This window comes from Saccopteryx bilineata, chromosome 5 (genome assembly GCF_036850765.1).
Source record: "Saccopteryx bilineata isolate mSacBil1 chromosome 5, mSacBil1_pri_phased_curated, whole genome shotgun sequence".
Classification (NCBI taxonomy): domain Eukaryota; kingdom Metazoa; phylum Chordata; class Mammalia; order Chiroptera; family Emballonuridae; genus Saccopteryx; species Saccopteryx bilineata.
In genome coordinates, this window is record NC_089494.1 from 125,486,629 (window position 1) to 125,507,185 (window position 20,557).

General features: G+C 40.9%; 1 protein-coding gene across 1 annotated transcript in view; it reads left to right on the plus strand.

Annotated features, from left to right (window-relative positions):
• NUDT5 (nudix hydrolase 5) overlaps positions 1–20,557 on the plus strand; it is a 58,660-nt gene that overhangs the window by 4,313 nt on the left and 33,790 nt on the right. The window contains exon 2 of the mRNA XM_066233119.1: positions 17,708–17,815. Coding sequence (XP_066089216.1) covers positions 17,753–17,815 — 63 coding nt within the window. The 5' untranslated portion in view covers positions 17,708–17,752. The remainder of the gene's footprint in view (positions 1–17,707; positions 17,816–20,557) is intronic.

Here is a 20,557-nt window from a genome sequence, read left to right on the forward strand (position 1 = left end):
CAGGTCGCTGAGTGCTTCAAATTGCTGGCAAATTTGGGAGAAGGGGGCAGGCATCCAGCTGAATCCATCCCTTGGAGATGTGTTTGCAAATATTACCTGTTGTATGTTTTTTGTTTGTTTGTTTTTTGAGAGGTTGGGGAAGGAAAACTTGAGAGCCACAGGGCTTGTCAAACATTCCTGTAATTTTTCAACCCAGATAGTCTCTCTTGGTTCATGGTGGTTCCTTCTCTTGGAATGCTTTGCCTGCCTTGGTCTGTAAATCTCATGTTAAAAATCATACTGCGTTGGCCCTGGCTGGTAGGCTCAGCGGTAGAGGGCCGGCTGGGCATGTGGAAGTCCCAGGGTTCAATTCCCGGTCAGGGCACACAGGAGAAGCAACCATCTGCTTCTCCACCCTTCCCCCTGTCGCTTCTCTCTCTCTCTCTCTCATCCCTTTCTTCTCTCCAGCCAGGGCTCCACTGGAGTGAGGATGTCTCCAGGGCCTCTGCCTGGTTGTAAGGGAGCAAGGGCCCCAGATGGCCAGAGCATCGCTGTCTAGTGGGCTTGCCAGGTGGATCCCAGTTGGGGCGCATGCAGGAGTCTGTCTCTGCCTCCCCTCCTCTCACTAAAAAAAAAAGTAAAAAATGGCCCTGGCCGGTTGGCTCAGCGGTAGAGCGTCGGCCTGGAGTGCGGGGGACCCGGGCTCGATTCCCGGCCAGGGCACATGGGAGAAGGGCCCATTTGCTTCTCCACCCCCACCCCCTCCTTCCTCTCTGTCTCTCTCTTCCCCTCCTGCAGCCAAGGCTCCATTGGAGCAGGGATGACCCAGGAGCTGGGGATGGCTCCTTGGCCTCTGCTCCAGGCGCTAGAGTGGCTCTGGTCACGGCAGAGCGATGCCCCGGAGGGGCAGAGCATCGCCCCCTGGTGGGCAGAGCGTTGCCCCTGGTGGGCGTGCCTGGTGGATCCCGGTCAGGCGCATGCGGGAGTCTGTCTGACTGTCTCTCCCCGTTTCCAGCTTCAGAAAAATACAAAAAAAAAAAAAAAAGTAAAAAATCAAACTGCATTAGTAGTAGCCTTTTAAAAGTCTACAACTTTGCCCACCTCTCAAGTGGATGTGATTTGACCCTCATTTAAAGCACCCTGGTATTGCCTGCATTGTCTCTATAGCAGACATTGGCCCCTGTGAGATATCCCCAAGAGCAGGAAGAGCGGTCAAGTTTGCACTTATACGCAAACATTTCCACTGCCCATGCACACAGGTAGACTTCACTGTACAGGAATTCTAAACCCTGTGACATTTCCCCTCACTACAGGTTTTGTGCCCTGGAGAAACCATACATTCGACACACCATAGACTTTCACTGTTTAAACCAAACAGTTAAAATGGCTTATGTGAATTATAACAGTAGAACATTCAGCATTACATATAGGGGTATATCTTTTAAGTATAATACACATTACAGCAAAATGCAAATGACCTTAAATTCTGGCTAATGAAGTGGGTAGGATTCAAATTCAACTACTTTTACATCTCGACACAGCTTTGAGTCAGCTTAGGAAAGCTGCTGTCACAGTAATGGAGACCAGAGTGGAGCACAGAATGGGAGCCTCAATTGTTTCTGCAATGTGCTACTTATAGTGACTGGCTCCCAAACCGTACCATTTAGAAATGGTCCTGCAAATAATGTTTGTTATGTTTCTGTAGTATTTTTTAGATGTTTTTATAATCCTGAACATTTTGGAAATCAGTACAGAATATACTTTTGAAATCACTCTTTAATCATATTTTTCATTCACACTGTCTACAGATTTCCCCTTGGGGCTGACTGCATTAATACAATTACCCTAGAGAAGCCAGCCTTGCTTGCCACTTTTCCCCTATTCTAATTTATGCCTGTAGTTTGTTCTTTTGTCTTTCTGTCTCTAATATTCTAGCTTGAATGTTTTTAATAGTCTGTCTGAAACAACTGTTTATTGCTACATTTGCCGACCCAGGCTGGATCTTTTGATTAAGGACTGTTTTGTAATTTGAGTTTAGTTAACCTGGGTGAATGAGCAGATGCAGAGCCATTCTTCAGAACAGCACTTCTTCACCTTTTTGGCAATCAACAATCCCTTTGAAAATCTGAAGGACTCTAAAGATACAAACCCGAGGAACCTAGCAGATAATTAAATGCTTTGAAGTTTTATGTAAATCAGAAGGAACTAGTGGCTCCCTTTTCCCCAAAGATACTCACAGGGCTGGGACAGGAACCTCTATGTTATTTCAAATTAGATGTTACTGCCCATTTTGTCTAGACTGCCTGGGAATCCAGATTAAGAACCCTTTTAATAGAGAATATTACAGATTAGCTATTCCTTTAGTCTATTCTGTTGGTACTTACATTTTTGAAGACTGCAATTCTCTGCTTTAAGAAGTGGCCCTGGCCGGTTGGCTCAGTGGCAGAGCGTTGGCCTGGCGTGCAGGAGTTCTGGGTTCGATTCCCGGCCAGGGCACACAGGAGAAGCGCCCATCTGCTTCTCCACCCCTCCCCCTCTCCTTCCTCTCTGTCTCTTCCCCCCTGCAGCCAAGGCTCCATTGGAGCAAAGTTTGCCCGGGCGCTGAGGATGGCTCTGTGGCCTCTGCCTCAGGCGCTAGAATGGCTCTGATTGCAGCAGAGCGACGCCCCAGATGGGCAGAGCATCACCCTCTGGTGGGCATGCCAGGTGGATCCCGGTTAGGCGCATGTGGGAATCTGTCTGACTGTCTCCCTGTTTCCAACTTTAGAAAAATACAAAGAAGTTTGGATGTGTATGAAAAGTTATTTGTGGTCAGTGTTACTTTTTAAAAGGTAAAAAAATTTAACTTAATCCAAGCGTTCTATACTATTATAGACTGCTTATGTTGTGTAGTAAATGGGATTGCTTGGTTGCCTAAAAGTTATTTTCTCTTAATTTGTAAAATTAAAAGTGGAGGAAATTTTCCTTCTCTGACATTAATGGAAGGGAATGGAAATCTAGAATGTAAAAATCTAAGTAGATACAGTTCTTTTATCTGGAAGTAGAGCATGCAGGTAGACAAATAGCCCACCTTTGGTTAGTTTTCATCTGGGTTAGCATTCTACTTGGACTATAATATGTAAACTGTCTAATGTAAACCAATGTCAGTTGATAGTTTACCTAATAAATTATTACCTGGGGTACTTTCAAAGGAATACTGTCTGTTTTCTTATGCTATATGTATATAGTCAGTATGCTAAATGTCTGTCCTTAAATTTCTATTCATGGCCCTGGCCGGTTGGCTCAGCGGTAGAGCGTCGGCCTAGCATGCGGAGGACCCGGGTTCGATTCCCGGCCAGGGCACACAGGAGAAGCGCCCATTTGCTTCTCCACCCCTCCGCCGCGCTTTCCTCTCTGTCTCTCTCTTCCCCTCCCGCAGCCAAGGCTCCATTGGAGCAAAGATGGCCCGGGCGCTGGGGATGGCTCTGTGGCCTCTGCCTCAGGCGCTAGAGTGGCTCTGGTCGCAATATGGCGACGCCCAGGATGGGCAGAGCGTCGCCCCTGGTGGGCGTGCCAGGTGGATCCCGGTCGGGCGCATGCGGGAGTCTGTCTGACTGTCTCTCCCTGTTTCCAGCTTCAGAAAAATGGGGAAAAAAAAAAAATTTCTATTCATGTAGCTTCTGTATTAATTTCAAGCCTCTTTTCCAACATCACTATAGAGGCCATTCCTGATTATTTTGTATAGATTAGCAACCCCCTCATCTTCTTCACTCTCCTTTTCCTTCTTAATCTTTCTCTGTAAAACTTAGTCACCTGACATAAACTGCATCTGTTCCTCACTTTTTCTCCCTTTCTCCCCATCAGAAAGTAAACTCCCACAGGGAATGGACTCTGTTCTTGTCCACCTCTGTATTCCTAACACTAAGGATGGGGGTCTCACTTTCAGTGGCTCTGTGACAAGCTGCTTTATCCAGGTTACCTAAGACTCTCAATTGGTACTTGGTTTTTACAAATATTAATTAGTTTGTACATACTTCACAGTTTTAATGATTGTGAAGACGTACAGACATTATCGTTCTCTTATCCTCATTAAGTGGTTTTTATTTAGCATATAGTCATCTTTTCTTACCTAACACCTCAAATTTTGTTTCTTTGCCAAAGTTCTTTTTGGAACTTGAATTTCTGAGTTTACCCACAATCTGCAAGCAACAATGTTGATAACATTTTAATACAACAGAAATATATTCAATTTTACAACAGAAATACATATAGTGCATCAGGCAAAATAAACACCCAGAGGACAGTAAAGTGGTTGCTTGGTACAGCAATGTCGTGCGTCACTAGCCTGTTGAGTCCAAGGCAGAACTCCTTGACTAGTCTCCTGGCTCTGTCAACCTTTAGACCCAACGTAACCCTGAACCCAACTATCCTAAATATTTGCCTGTTGGGAATTTTAAGACTGCAAAGTTAGTGGTTAATTGAGATGTGATTCACATACCATAAAATTCACCTTAAGCCTGACCTGAGGTGGTACAGTGGTTAAAGTGTCGACCTGGGACGCTGAGGTTGCTCGTTCAAAACCCTGGGCTTCCCTGGTCAAGGCACTTATGGGAGTTGATGCTTTCTGATCCTCTCCCCCCTTCTCTCTCTCTCTCTTTCTCTCTCTCTGTTCCCTCTCTCTAAATGAATAAATAAAAAATAATTAATAAAAAATTTTCACCTTAAGCTGTAGTATATTCACAAGACTGTGCTACTATCACCATTATTTAATTCCAGAACATTTTCATCAAAAAGAAATACCATACCCACAAGCAGTCACTCCCTAGTCCAAGGGTCCCCAAACTTTTTACACAGGGGGCCAGTTCACTGTCCCTCAGACCATTGGAGGGCTGGACTATAAAAAAAAAACTATGAACAAATCCCTATGCACACTACACATACCTTATTTTAAAGTAAAAAAACAAAACGGGAACAAATACAATATTTAAAATAAAGAACAAGTAAATTTAAATCAACAAACTGACCAGTATTTTAATGGGAACTATGGACCTGCTTTTGGCTAATGAGATGGTCAGTGTGCTCCTCTCACTGACCACCAATGAAAGAGGTGCCCCTTCTGGGAGTGCGGCGGGGGCCGGATAAATGGCCTCAGGGGGCCGCATGTGGCCCGCGGGCCGTAGTTTGGGGACCCCTGCCCTAGTCCCTCTTTCCTCCAGTCACTTGGCAACCATTGATCTGCCTTCTGTATCCATAGATTTATCTGATCTGGACATTTCATGTAAATGGAATTATACAATATTTGGACTTTTGTGATGGGCTTCTCTCGCTTAGTATAGGTATTTTCAAGGTTTATCCATATTGTAATATGTGTCAGAACTTTATTCATTTTTTAAAAAAGTTTTTTTTAAATGATTTATTGATTTTAGGGGAAGAATGGGAGGGGGAGACAAAAATATCAATTTATTGTTTGACTTATTTATGCATTCATTGGTTGATTCTTATATGTGCCCTGACTGGGGAGCAAACGTGCTACCTTAGTGTTTGGAAGGGCGCGCTAATCAACTGAGGTACTGTCAGGGCAGAACTTTATTCCTTTTTATGGCTGAATAACATTCCATTGTATGGAATACATTTTATTTACCTGTTTATCAATTGATAAGATGTTTAGGTTTTTTCCACTTTAGGGCTATTTGGAATAATATTTCCATGAGCATTTCTATATAAGCTTTTGTGTTTCATTTCTCTTGTTTATATATATAGGAGTAAAATTACTGGGTCATATGGGAGCTCTAGTTAAATCTTTTAAGGAACTACCAGGCTGTTTTTCATAGTGCCTACACCACTTTACATACCCACCAGCAGTTTATGTTTGAAGATACCAGTTTCTCCACATCCTTACTACTATTTGTTATTATGTCTTTTATTATAATCATTGTAGTGGGAGTCAAGTACTATCTCATTGTGGTTTTGATTTGCCTTTCCCTGATGGCCAGTGATTTTTAACATATTTTAATGTGCTTATTGGCCATTTGTAGGTCTTTTTTGGAGAACTATCTTACATCCTTTGCCTATTTTCAATTATGATGTCTTTTAATTATTGTTATACTTTTTTTACATATATCAGATCCGAGTCTGCTTAGATTAATGAACTTTTTTATTTCATTCTGTGGGTTGTCTTTTTACTGTCTTGATGGTATCTTTTTAAGCACAAAGTTTTTAATTTTGATGAAGTCCCAATTTATCTCTTTTCTTTGGTTGCTTTGTGCTTTAGGTGACGTGTCTACGAGACCACTGCCTAATCCAAGAGCATGAAGATAGTTATGTTTTCTTCTATGAAGTTTATAGTTTTAGTTCTTAGATGTAGGTCTTTGACCCAGTTTGAGCTTTTATATATGGTCTAGATAGAGGTTCATTTTCATCTTTATGTGTGTATCTAGTCCAAGAACCATTTATTGTGAAACTATTCTTTCCCCCACTGAGTTGTCTTTGCACTCTTGTCAACAGTATGAAGACTATGAGTCTGTGGGTTTAATTCTGGACTGCTAGTTATATTCTGTCAGTCTATGTCTCTCCTTACACCAGTACCCATACTATCTTGATTAGTGTGGCTTTTACAGTAAGTTTTTAAATCAGGCAGTGTGAGTCATTTAACTTTGTGTCAAGATAATTTTGCAGTTGACTTTAATTACCTTAGTTAAACACAGACAAGCAGATGAGGAACTATTCTTTAAAACAAGTTTAAGCAGGCCCCACATTAACCTTGTTCTTAGGAACCGAGTGGCTCTTAGACTTATTCAGCCAGATTCACTTTCTTCATTTATTCAGCAGTGGTCTTAGGGAATTTTTATAGCAACATAAGTGTAAGCAATGTTGAAAGTTAGACAATAAAAAAAGTTAGACAATATGAAGAAAAATCTAGTGTCTAAGAGGTAAGTTTTGAAAATCATGTCATCCTAAGTGATAGTAGGGATGACACTTGCAAGAAATGTTAGAGGTAGAATTTTTAGGACTTGCAATGGATAAGTTATAGTTTGGTAATGAAGAATAAGGGATTGGAGATACAGTGCTTTAGCTTGGGAATGATTAGTCAGGAAAGTAGACTGTGGTGGCAGAGTAAAGATAGCATCATCTGTACTTCCAAGAAGGCCAGCATGGTTGGAAGAGAAAACAAGGTTATGAGGAGGTTGATTTTTTTTTTCTCTCTTTTGTTGGTTGTGTTTTAGGATGGGGGAAACTTGCTGTCTGAGATAAAAATTGAAGCTGTGAATGGGTAGTTTATTCGCTTTAGGTCCCAAAAGAAACAGCAAAGCCAGTTTTTTCCTCTAAGACAGTAAAAGGGTTGATGATTCTTGGTGGTCTGTATTTTCCCTGGAGCTAAAGTTAGGAGGTGGGATGGGCTAAGGAGCTATGGAACTTAAGAGTAGTAAAGGGTTGGAAGAACCACTGCGAAATATAGATAAAATAACAAGGAACCAGAAAATAGGAATGATAAAGACAAGACAGCTTTTCTCGAGAGAGACAAGATGGCGCTGGAGTAGGCGAACGTACCAGCATCTACCTCCCAGAACCAATGTGGATTACAAACTAATTTTATGAACTATCAACTGGAAAAACCAACTTTGGACTAAACTAAAAAGACTCTTCAACCCAGGAACGCTGAAGAAGCCACCCAGAGACTGGTAGGAAAAGCGGAAACGCAGAGAGGGCTGCCCAGCTTCTCGGAGCGAACGGCAGCAGGGAGAGACTCGCGTGGCAGGAAGTGAGTTTAGCAGAGGGGAAAGGGCCCTGAGCCCCAGGAACAAAGCCCCAGCCTGCAGCCCCAGAGCCCAGAAGAAGCATAAGGACAGTATTTAGCTTGAAACAAGTCAGGATATTGTTTGTGAGAGAGTCTGATTTCTCAGACCCAGGATCCTTCTTAAAGGGACCACGCAGAACATCTCTCTCACAAACTCTCACCCGGGGCTCCTGGAGACGGAGGGAGAGGGGAGAGAACCACAGTATCAGGAAGAGAGTGCAATCTAGGAGGCATAGGGAGAAACATTTTTGGGAGATAGCCACTCTAACCCCTGGGACGAGTCACTCCCCAAAGCTGAAGTGAATATTTCCCCCGGAAACAGCAATACCAGCAAAGGGAAGCAGGAGAGCAGCCAAACAAGCCCCCCCGCGGCATTCAGAGCAGAGTCGCATAGAAGGAGGGAGCTTTCGGGTCTACGGTAGTGAGTCTTAGGGTCTGAGCTGCAACGCCCCCACCCACACGGCTGAGGGCACACCGGAGAGCGGGCGGCAGCGGGAGACAAAAGCGCGGTTCTGCTGGCAGGGGCGGAAGCCGGCTGGCCACCAGTGGGCTCAGCTGTGAGCTCAATCTTGCCCGGCTAGGGAGAAGGGGGCGTGCAAAAGCAGCTAAGCTCAGCTGCCGGCAGCCTGTAATCCAGCCTCCGGGAGAAGGGCGGGAAACCCAGAAAGGGTAGAAACCAGCCCCGGAGCAAGGGCAGAGGAGCACATCCCTGCCCCACCCGTGCAACCCAGGCTTGCGGTCTGACTTGGTAGCAGGCTACTCCCGCGGGGGTGGAGTCAAAAGCCCAGAAGAGGCAGAGTTCCGCTACGAAGCTGAGCTTGGGCACGCAGCCTTTCCTGGTGGTAGAGCCAAGGCTAGCAGCTGTTCCTTGAGTGGGATCATCCTGCAAAGGCAGGGCGAAAGCTCGGAAACAGGCGGAGACCCGCAGCTGAGCAAAGGTGCTCACCAGTGCCCTCAGGACCGAGCATAACATCACACACGGGGGCGGGGCAAAGGCCAAGGCCACCAACCCTTGTGCACCCGAGCACGTGATCAAAGCCACTCTCGTGAAGAGAAAATGCGGAGGCAGAGAAATACAACACAAATAAACCAAGAGAAATCCCCAGAAAAGGACCTAAGTGAATCAGATATAACCAAATTACCAGATGCAGAGTTTAAAATAACGATTGTTAGGATGCTCAAAGATATTAGAACCACCATAGATGGCCATTACGAAAACCTAAATAAAGAGATAACAAATATAAAAAAGGACATTGAAATAATAAAAAAGAATCAGACAGAAATGACAAATACAATATCTGAAATAAAGAATACAATGGAAGGAATTAAAAGCAGGATGGATGAAGCAGAGAATCGAATCAGTGAGTTAGAGGACACAATAAATAAAGGCACGGAAGCAGAGCAGAAAAAAGAAAAGAGACTCAAAAAGTCTGAGGAAACTCTAAGAGAGCTCTGTGACAACATGAAGAGAAATAACATCCGCATCATAGGGGTTCCTGAAGAAGAAGAGAAAGAACAAGGGATAGAGACTTTGTTCAAACATATTATAGCGGAAAACTTCCTCCAATTAAGGCAGGAAAATATTTCACATGTTCAGGAAGCACAGAGAACTCCATTAAGGAGAAATCCAAAGAAACCAACACCAAGACACATCATAATTAAATTACCAAAGCTTAATGATAAAGAGAAAATATTAAAAGCTGCTAGAGAAAAAAAGACAATCACCTACAAAGGAGCCCCCATAAGGATGACTTCTGACTTCTCAACAGAAACACTTGAGGCCAGAAGGGAATGGCAAGAAATATTCAAAGTAATGCAGAACAAGAACCTACAACCAAGACTACTTTATCCAGCAAGGCTATCATTTAAAATTGAAGGAGAAATAAAAAGCTTTACAGACAAAAAAAAACTAAAGGATTTCACTACAACCAAACCAAGGCTGCAAGAAATGCTAAGGGACCTGTTGTAAACAGATCAAAGGAAAAAAAGAATATAGCAAAAGAGAAAAACAGTTTTAAAGAAAAAAAATGGCAATAAACAGTTACATATCAGTAATAACCTTAAATGTTAATGGATTAAATGATCCGATCAAGAGACATAGGGTAACTGCGTGGATAAGAAAACAGGACCCATACATATGCTGTCTACAAGAGACACACCTTAAATCAAAAGATGCACACAGACTGAAGATAAAAGGATGGAAAAAAATATTTCACGCAAATGGAAATGAAAAAAAAGCTGGGGTAGCGATACTTATATCAGACAAAATGGACTTTAGAACAAAGACCATAGTTAGAGATAAAGAAGGTCACTACATAATGATAAAGGGAGCAATACAAAAGGAAGATATAACCATTATAAATATCTACGCACCTAATATAGGAGCACCTAAATATATAAAGCAGACTTTGATAGACTTAAAGGGCGAGATCAACAGCAATACTATAATAGTAGGAGATTTCAATACCCCATTAACATCATTAGATAGGTCCTCAAGAAAGAAAATTAACAAAGAAACAGCAGACTTAAAGGACATATTAGATGAACTCGATTTAATAGATATCTTCAGAACCTTTCACCCTAAAAGAGCAGAATATACATTCTTTTCAAGCGCTCATGGGACATTCTCTAGAATAGACCACATGTTAGGGCACAAAAGCGGGCTCAACAAATTTAAGAAGATTGAAATCATATCGAACACTTTCTCTGATCACAATGGCATTAAACTAGAAATCAACCACAATAGAAAAATTGAAAAATATTCAAACACTTGGAAACTAAATAGCACGTTATTAAACAATGAATGGGTTAACATTGAGATCAAAGAAGAAATTAAAAAATTCCTAGAAACAAACGATAATGAGCATACATCAACTCAAAATTTATGGGACACAGCAAAAGCAGTCCTGAGAGGGAAGTATATAGCATTACAGGCATACCTCAAGAAGCTAGAAAAAGCTCAAATTAACAACTTAACCCTGCATCTAAAAGAACTAGAAAAAGAACAGCAAGTAAAGCCCAGAGCTAGTAGAAGGAAGGAAATAATAAAGATCAGAGCAGAAATAAGTGACATAGAGGCTAAAGAAACAATACAGAGGATCAATGAAACCAGGAGCTGGTTCTTTGAAAAGGTAAACAAGATCGATGAACCTTTAACAAGACTCACCAAGAAAAAAAGAGAGAGGACTCAAATAAATAAAATTAGAAACGAGAGTGGAGAAATAACAACTGACACAACAGAAATACAAAATATTGTAAGAAAATACTATGAAGAACTGTACGCCAAAAAACTAGACAACCTAGATGAAATGGACAAATTCCTTGAATCATATAATCTTCCAAAAATCAATCTGGAAGAATCAGAAAACCTAAACAGACCAATTACAACAAATGAGATTGAAACAGCTATCAAAAAACTCCCAAAAAAGAAAAGTCCTGGGCCTGATGGCTTCACAAGTGAATTCTACCAAATATTCAAAGAAGAACTAACTCCTATCCTTCTCAAGCTATTTCAAAAAATTCAAGAGGAAGGAAGACTTCCAAACTCCTTTTATGAGGCGAGCATAATTCTGATTCCAAAACCAGGCAAAGATAACACAAAAAAAGAAAATTATAGGCCAATATCCCTGATGAACTTAGATGCAAAAATCCTCAATAAAATATTAGCGAACCGGATCCAGCAATATATGGAAAAAATCATACACCATGATCAAGTAGGATTTATTCTTGGGAGGCAAGGCTGGTACAATATTCGCAAATCAATCAATGTGATTCATCACATAAACAAAAGAAAGGAGAAAAACCACATGATAATTTCAATAGATGCAGAAAAAGCATTTGATAAAGTCCAGCACCCATTCATGATCAAAACTCTCAGCAAAGTGGGAATACAGGGAACATACCTCAACATGATAAAGGCCATCTATGACAAACCCATAGCCAACATAATACTCAATGGGCAAAAATTAAAAGCTATCCCCTTAAGATCAGGAACAAGGCAGGGTTGCCCCCTTTCACCACTCTTATTCAACATAGTTCTGGAAGTCCTCGCCACAGCAATCAGACAAGAAAAAGAAATAAAAGGCATCCAAATTGGAAAAGAAGAAGTAAAACTATCATTATTTGCAGATGACATGATATTGTATATAGAAAACCCTAAAGTTTCAGTCAAAAAACTACTAGACCTGATAAAAGAATTTGGCAAGGTGGCAGGATATAAAATCAATACTCAGAAATCAGAGGCATTTTTATACACTAATAATGAACTGTCAGAAAGAGAAATCAGGGAATCAATCCCCTTTACCATTGCAACCAAAAAAATAAAGTACCTAGGAATAAATCTAACCAAGGAGATTAAAGACTTGTACTCAGAAAATTATAAAACATTGATAAAAGAAATCAGGGAAGATACGAATAAGTGGAGGCATATACCGTGCTCATGGTTAGGAAGAATAAACATCATTAAAATGTCTATATTACCCAAAGCAATTTATAAATTCAATGCAATACCAATGAAAATACCAATGACTTACTTCAAAGATATAGAACACATATTCCAAAAATTTATATGGAACCAAAAAAGAACACGAATAGCCTCAGCAATCCTGAAAAGGAAGAAAAAAGCGGGAGGTATCACACTTCCAGATATCAAGTTATATTATAAGGCCATTGTACTCAAAACAGCATGGTACTGGCATAAGAACAGGCACATAGATCAATGGAACAGAACAGAGAACTCAGAAATAAACCCACAGCTCTATGGACAACTGATATTTGACAAAGGAGGTAAGACAATACAATGGAGTAAAGACAGCCTCTTCAACAAATGGTGTTGGGAAAACTGGACAGCTACCTGCAAAAAAATGAAACTAGACCACCAACTTACACCACTCACAAAAATAAACTCAAAATGGATAAAAGACTTGAATGTAAGCCATGAAACCATAAGCATTTTAGAAGAAAACATAGGCAGTAAGCTCTCTGACATCTCTCGCAGCAATATATTTGCTGATTTGTCTCCACAGGCAAGTGAAATAAAAGACAGGATAAACAAATGGGACTTTATCAAACTAAAAAGCTTCTGCACAGCTAAAGACAATAAGAACAGAATAAAAAGACAAACTACACAATGGGAGAATATATTTGACATAGCGTCTGATAAGGGGTTAATAACCAAAATTTATAAAGAACTTGTAAAACTTAATACCAGGAAGACAAACAATCCAATCCAAAAATGGGCAAAAGAAATGAATAGACATTTCTCCAAAGAGGACACACAGATGGCCAATAGGCATATGAAAAAATGTTCAACATCATTAATGATTAGAGAAATGCAAATTAAAACCACAATGAGATATCACCTCACACCAGTCAGAATGGCGCTCATCAATAAAACAACACAGAATAAGTGCTGGCGAGGATGTGGAGAAAAGGGAACCCTCCTGCACTGCTGGTGGGAATGCAGACTGGTGCAGCCACTGTGGAAAACAGTATGGAGATACCTCAAGAAATTAAAAATCGAACTGCCTTTTGACCCAGCTATACCACTGTTAGGAATATACCCCAAGAACACCATAGCACTGTTTGAAAAGAAGAAATGCACCCCCATGTTTATGGCAGCATTGTTCACAATAGCAAAGATTTGGAAACAGCCCAAGTGTCCATCAGAGGATGAGTGGATTAAAAAGCTTTGGTATATATATACTATGGAATACTACTCAGCCATAAGAAATGATGACATAGGATCTTTTACAACAACATGGATGGGCCTTGATAACATTATACTGAGTGAAAGAAGTAAATCAGAAAAAACTAAGAACTATATGTTTCCACACATAGGTGGGACATAAAGATGAGACTCAGAGACATGAACAACAGTGTTGGGGTTACAGGGTGGGGGGAGGAGAGGGAGGGGGTTGGGGGAGGGGAGGGGCACAAAGATCATGGCTTTTCAGCATTGGCCATATTCCCCCCTTAATCTATAGACAGACAGCAAATATTTACGTATGGTGTTCCCACTATGAAGACTGCTATCTTAGGGACAAATGCTGACAAACTATTTCAGCAGTTCCTCCTTCTTCAAAGACTTATATGTAAACATAGAGCTCCATGTTTCATAGGACATACTCAAGCTCACTCCATGCTTCCTGGTGCTTTAGCACAAGGGAATGCCCCCCCCCCTTTTTTTTTTTTTTTTTTTTTGTATTTTTTCTTTTATTTATTTATTTTTTGTATATTTCTGAGGATGGGGATGGGGAGGCAAGCAGACAGACTCCTGCATGCGCCTGACTGGGATCCACCTGGCATGCCTACCGGGGGGAATGCTCTGCCCATCTGGGATGTTGCTCTGTTACAACCGGAGTCATTCTAGCAACTGGGGCGGAGGCCATGGGGCCATCCTTAGTGCCCAGGGTGGATTTGCTCCGGTGGAGCCTTGGCTGTGGGCGGGAGGAGAGGGACCGGGAGGGGGGAGAGGGGGAGGGGTGGAGAGGTAGATGGGCGCTTCTCCTGTGTGCTCTGGCTGGGAATCGAACCCGGGAATCCTGCACACCAGGCCAATGACTCCAATGGGTCTACCATATCATGCTTTTTACTTAAAAAAAAAAAATTTACATTTCTTTTGAAAGCTGATGAACAGGAGACACCAAATCTACCTTCTTTATTAGATCTAGCTAATAACACTGTTCTGTCTTTTTTCCAAATAGCTCCAGATATATGGAAAAGATTTATATAGGCAGATGGGGATCCTCAAACCCCTCAGCGAGATCTTCTGAGAATGGCTTTTAAGATACCTAGAGGCAGAAAAAGCCCAATAGAGATCAGGGGGAACTACCAGCTTTTAGGATACACCCTTAAAGGCTCCAGCACCACAAAGGGGTCTCATAGGATGCCATCTGGGTCCTGCTTCAATAGTGGAAAGGAAGGTCATTGAGCTAAAGCCTGCCAGGCTTACACACCTCTACTGTGAGGAAACAGGGACACTGGAAGGTGGGCTTCCCCCTCGCTCCTCTAAGGGAGGGTTCAGTCTCTTCCAGGCCTGCTCCAGCCACCTATGACCTAACCTTGCCCAGAATGCTGGGGTTTGCCACTGAAGGCTGAAGGTGCCCAGGGCCGTCGACCCCATCTACGACACTGTGGACGAGCCTAGGGTATTTCTTCCAAGAAGCAGGTAAACTGATCTCATTTGCACAAGGGCCACTTAACTATGTTTTGCCTGAATAGTCAGGTTCTTTATTCTTCCCTCAAAGATCTCTGTTGTGGGTGTTGATAGTCCTATTTTCTGCTGCTTTGCTTAATATATAGTGTTTCCTTTATTCCTCGTACCTCAACGCCCCACTCATATTTCAGGCTGGGACCTACTCTTAATTTAGAGCTCTCTTTCCTCCTTTTGCCAACTTGTATTATGAATTTACCTTTGCCACCCAGCTTAGTGTATCCCAAGGTTCTCTTTACCAGGCCACAGTCACAGAGCTCCAGGGAAAAGCAACCTGGTCTCAACTCTCCAGGCAGAGGAGAACAGAAGCTCCATATCCACGCATGCTGCAAATGGCTTTTTCCAGTCTACCTGAATCATTACCAGCTAGAAGCAGCGGTCATTGGGACTTGGACATGAGCTGCAAAGTATAGAATGGTGACAACAATTCCAGTGCCATACGGACTTTTCCTGTGGGGAACGTTCCTGGACTCCTGCTCCCTGTGACAGCTCCTAACAGACTGAACTGTGGTTGGGTTGCATTTTTCAGGGATTTGGCATGGTGAGGGGGCCAACTTGGACTTGGGGAACATGTTAAGGACACTACTCATTTATGGATTCTTGCTGTATTGGCCAAGAGTTTGCTTAAAGGCTTTTAATCACTGTAAAAAAAATAGAGGACTAGATGAAGAAGATGGGGCACATATACACCATGGTATATTATTCAGCTAGGAGAAATGGTGACATTGGATCACTTATAGCGGAATGGTGGAGTCTTGGTAGAATTGTGCGGAGTGAAATAAGCGAATCAGAAAAAAACAGGAACTGCAGGATTCCATACATTAGTGGGACATAAAAGCGAGACTGAGAGGCATGAACAGGAGTGTGGTGGCTATGGGGGGTGGGGGGAGGGAAGGAGGGAGAGGGGGAGGGGAGGGGGAGGGGTACAGAGAGAACTGGATGGAGGGTGGCAGAGGACGATCTCTCTTTGGGTGATGGGTATGCAACATAACTAAATGACAAGATAACCTGGAAATGTTTTCTTTGAATGTATGTACCCTGATTTATTGATGTCACCCCATTAAAATAAAAATTTATTTATATATAAAAAAAAAAAAAAAAAAAAAAGACAAGACAGAGGATCAATTCAGGGAGTACAACAGCTAAATATGTTCCTGAAAAAGAGAGCAAAGAAAATGGCAGTGTGTGTGTGTGTGTGTGTGTGTGTGTGTGTGTGTGTGTGTGTTTGGGGGGGGTTTACTGGTAAAATGATTCAAAGAAAGTTCCCCATCAAGAGGAGACACAGTCTGAAGTTTCCAGATTGAAAGGACCCACTTCAGTACTCAATACAGTAACATCAACAAGAAGGCATGAATAACTAAATTTGCAGAGAAACAGAACAGGTCACAAAGAAAGAAGGATAAAGAATCAGAATGGCTTCAGATTTTGCAACCACACTAGAAACAAGACAACTGAACATCACCTCTTAATTTCTGATAAAAATTATTTTCAGCCCAAAATTCTATATGCAGCCAGATTATTGGTCAGCTTTTAGGATTAAAAAAAGATGTTCAGCCTGACCAGGCGGTGGTGCAGTGGATAGAGTGTCGGACTGGGATGCAGAGTACCCAGGTTCGAGACCCGGAGGTCACTAGCTTGAGCACAGGCTCATCTGGTTTGAGCAAAAGCTCACCAGCTTGGACTCAAGGTCGCTGGCTTGAGCAAAGGGTTACTCGGTCTGCTGAAGGCCCGCGGTCAAGGCACATATGAGAAAGCAATCAATGAACAACTAAGGTGCCACAATTGATGCTTCTCATCTCTCTCCTTCTGGTGTCTGTCCCTCTCTCTGTCTCTGTGTGACACACACACACACACATACACACACACACACACAAAGATGTTGACATTCAGGATACAAAAGTAAGGGAATTGAGTCAAGACAGGAAAAAATAGTAAAAACAAATGGGATGAGGCTGCTCTTTTTCATCATAGGTCTTATAGTACTAGTTAACTGTATCTTTAACACACTAAAACTGTGAAGTGAATGGACCACAATAATGTGAATATAGTTAATGCCACTGAACTGTACATTTTCAAAATTATTAACATGGTATATTCATTTACCACAAATAAAAAGATAAATAAATGGAAGCTAGAAATAGCAAGTCCACACAATTCTTAAAAGTTTAGCTATAATGTCCTGGCTGGATAGCTTCATTGGTTAGAGAATTGTCCTGAAGTGCAGAGGTTGCCTGTTTAATCCCTGGTCAGGGCCCATACAGGAACAGATCGATGTTCTTCTCTCTTTTTTACCCTTCCTCCTTCCCTCCCTTCCTCTCTCTCTTTAAAATCAATAAACTTAAAAAAAATAAAATTTAAAAAAATCTTTACCTCTAAAGGATTGATAAAGGACAACAGCTGAAGGTGACATGGGAAGTAGTATACAACCTTTGTCCCCTTGGAAAATCAAATCTGGAGTCTGAAAATCTAAATGTTATCTAAAGTGTCTTCGTACGTACGCAGTGGGAACTTGGCTACCATGGACTGGACCTAACAGGGATGGCTCTAAGGCTTCCCTGGATGTTTCTAAGGCCTTTGTGTTGACTTTTCCATCTTGCGCAGTTCTCCCAGATCCGCATATGAGAAAGGCAGCTTTGATGACAGATTAATTTTTTACCCTTTAACTACTCTGACCAATGCTCTGTGAATAAATGTTAAATCAGAAAAATAAATGTACTAAAACATATCTCATTTTGTTGCAGTGTGAACTTCTTGCGTAAGGACTGGGAAGACTGACTAGTTTGAAAATGGAAAACCAAGAACCAGTGGATTCTTCTCAAACAGCTAAACAGTTTATTATTTCAGAGGAGGTATAAATTGTTTTTCACTTCCCTTTCCCTTTTCCCACATAAAGTAAGTTTCAAAGAAATGTATAGACTATTTGTTGTTTCAAATTATTTTTATTTCTTAAAAAGTTTATAAACATTGTTCCTGCTCCCTTTTTAGGACCCAGGCGTAGCCCTCTTAATTATATATACTATATTAGTGAAATTGAGACTTTTAAAAGTAGACTTTGGCTGTTGATGCAAAAATTCTCAAATTTCACTAAAATTTTCCCTGGGTAGGAGAATAGATCACATGTTTTTGTACTTAGGTACATCTTAATTAGCTGTTATGGTCTCAATATGTATAAGAACAATAAAAACCTAACTTTTAGTTGTCTAAATTCCAGAATATATGAACAAATGTCTTATATGTTACTCAGCTTTTATTTTTTAATTGGATTTATTGGGGTGACACTGGTTAATAAAATTACATACATTTCAAGTATGCAGTTCTATATAACACACATCTGTATATTGTATTGTGTGTTCACCACCCCAAGTCCAGTCTCCTTCCATCACCATTTTATTCCTCCTTTACCCTCTTCTACCTCCCCTCACCCCTTCCCTCTTGTAATCCCCACACTGTTGTCTGTGTCTATAAGTTTTTCTAATTTTTGCTTAATCCCTTCACCATTTTCACCCAGCCCCCAACCTCCTTTCCCCCTGATATCTGTCAGTCTGTTCTCTGTATCTGTGAATCTTTTTCTATTTTGTTAGCTTGTTCGTTAGATTCTCTCACTGGCTTATTTCACTTAGCATAATATTCGCCTGGTCCACCCATGCTGTCACAAAAGATAAGAGTTCCTACTTTTTTTTATGGATGAGTAGTAGTCCATTGTATAAATGTACCATATCTTTTTTATTCACTCATCTATTGATGAGCACTTGGGCTTCTAAATGTTGGCTATTGTAAGTAACACGGCAGTGAACCTAGGGGTGCACAGATTCTTCAAATTAGTGTATCAGGTTTCTTTGGATGTATTCCCAGAATAGAAATTGCTGAATCATAAGGCAGTTCCATTTTTAATTTTTTTTTATAAATTTTTATTAATGTTAATGGGATGACATTAATAATTCAGGGTACATATATTCAAAGAAAACATGTCTAGGTTATCTTGTCATTAAATTATGTTGCATACCCCTCACCCAGAGTCAGATTGTCCTCTGTCACCCTCTGTCTAGTTTTCTCTGTGCCCCTCCCCCTAACTCTCTCCCTCCCTCCCTCCTGCGTCCTCCCTCCACCCACCCCTGGTAACCACCACTCTCTTGTCCATGTCTCTTAGTCTCGTTTTTATGTTCCACCAATGTATGGAATCATGTAGTTCTTGTTTTTTTCTGATTTACTTATTTCACTCCGTATAATGTTATCAAGATCCCACCATTTTGCTGTAAATGATCTGATGACATCATTTCTTCCATAGTGTATATGTGCCACATCTTCTTTATCCAGTCTTCTATTGAAGGGTTTTTTGATTGTTTCCATGTCTTGGCCACTGTGAACAGTGCTGCAATGAACATGGGGCTACATGTGTCTTTACGTATCAATGATTCTGAGGTTTTGGGGTATATACCCAGTAGAGGGATTGCTGGGTCATAAGGTAGTTCTATTTGCAGTTTTTTGAGGAACCACCATACTTTCCTCCATAATGGTTGTACTACTTTACATTCCCACCAACAGTGTATGAGAGTTCCTTTTTCTCCACAGACTCTCCAACATTTGCTATTACCCATCTTGTTGATAATAGCTAATCTAACAGGGGGGAGGTGGTATCTCATTGTAGTTTTGATTTGCATTTCTCTGATAACTAATGAAGCTGAGCATCTTTTCATATATCTGTTGGCCATTTGTATTTCTTCCTGGGAGAAGTGTCTGTTCATGTCCTCTTCCCATTTTTTTATTGGACTGTTTGTTTGTTGTTGAGTTTTATGAGTTCTTTGTAAATTTTGGATATTAGGCCCTTATCTGAGCTGTTGTTTGAAAATATCAGTTCCCATTTAGTTGGCTGTGTTTATTTTGATATCAGTTTCTCTTGCTGAGCAAAAACTTTTTAGTCTGATGTAGTCCCATTCATTTATCTTTGCCTTCACTTCTCTTGCCATTGGAGTCAAGTTCATAAAATGTTCTTTAAAACCCAGATCCATGAGTTTAGTACCTATGTCTTCTTCTATGTACTTTATTGTTTCAGATCTTATATTTAGGTCTTTGATCCATTTTGAATTAATTTTAGTACACGGGGACAGGCTGTAGTCGAGTTTCATTCTTTTGCATGTGGCTTTCCAGATTTCCCAACACCATTTATTGAAGAGGCTTTCTTTTCTCCATTTTGTGTTGTTGGCCCCTTTATCAAAGATTATTTGACCATATATATGTGGTTTTATTTCTGGGCTTTCTATTCTGTTCCATTGGTCTGAGTGTCTATTTTTCTGCCAATACCATACAGTTTTGATTATTGTGGCCCTATAATATAGTTTAAAGTCAGGTATTGTAATGCCCCCAGCTTCATTCTTTTTCCTTAGGATTGCTTTGGCTATTCGGGGTTTTTTATAGTTCCATATAAATCTTATGATTTTTTGTTCCATTTCTTTAAAAAATGTCATAGGAATTTTGATGGGAATTGCATTAAATTTATATATTACTTTGGGTAATATGGCCATTTTAATTATATTTATTCTTCCTATCCAAGAACAAGGAATATTTTTCCATCTCATTGTGTCTTTTTCTATTTC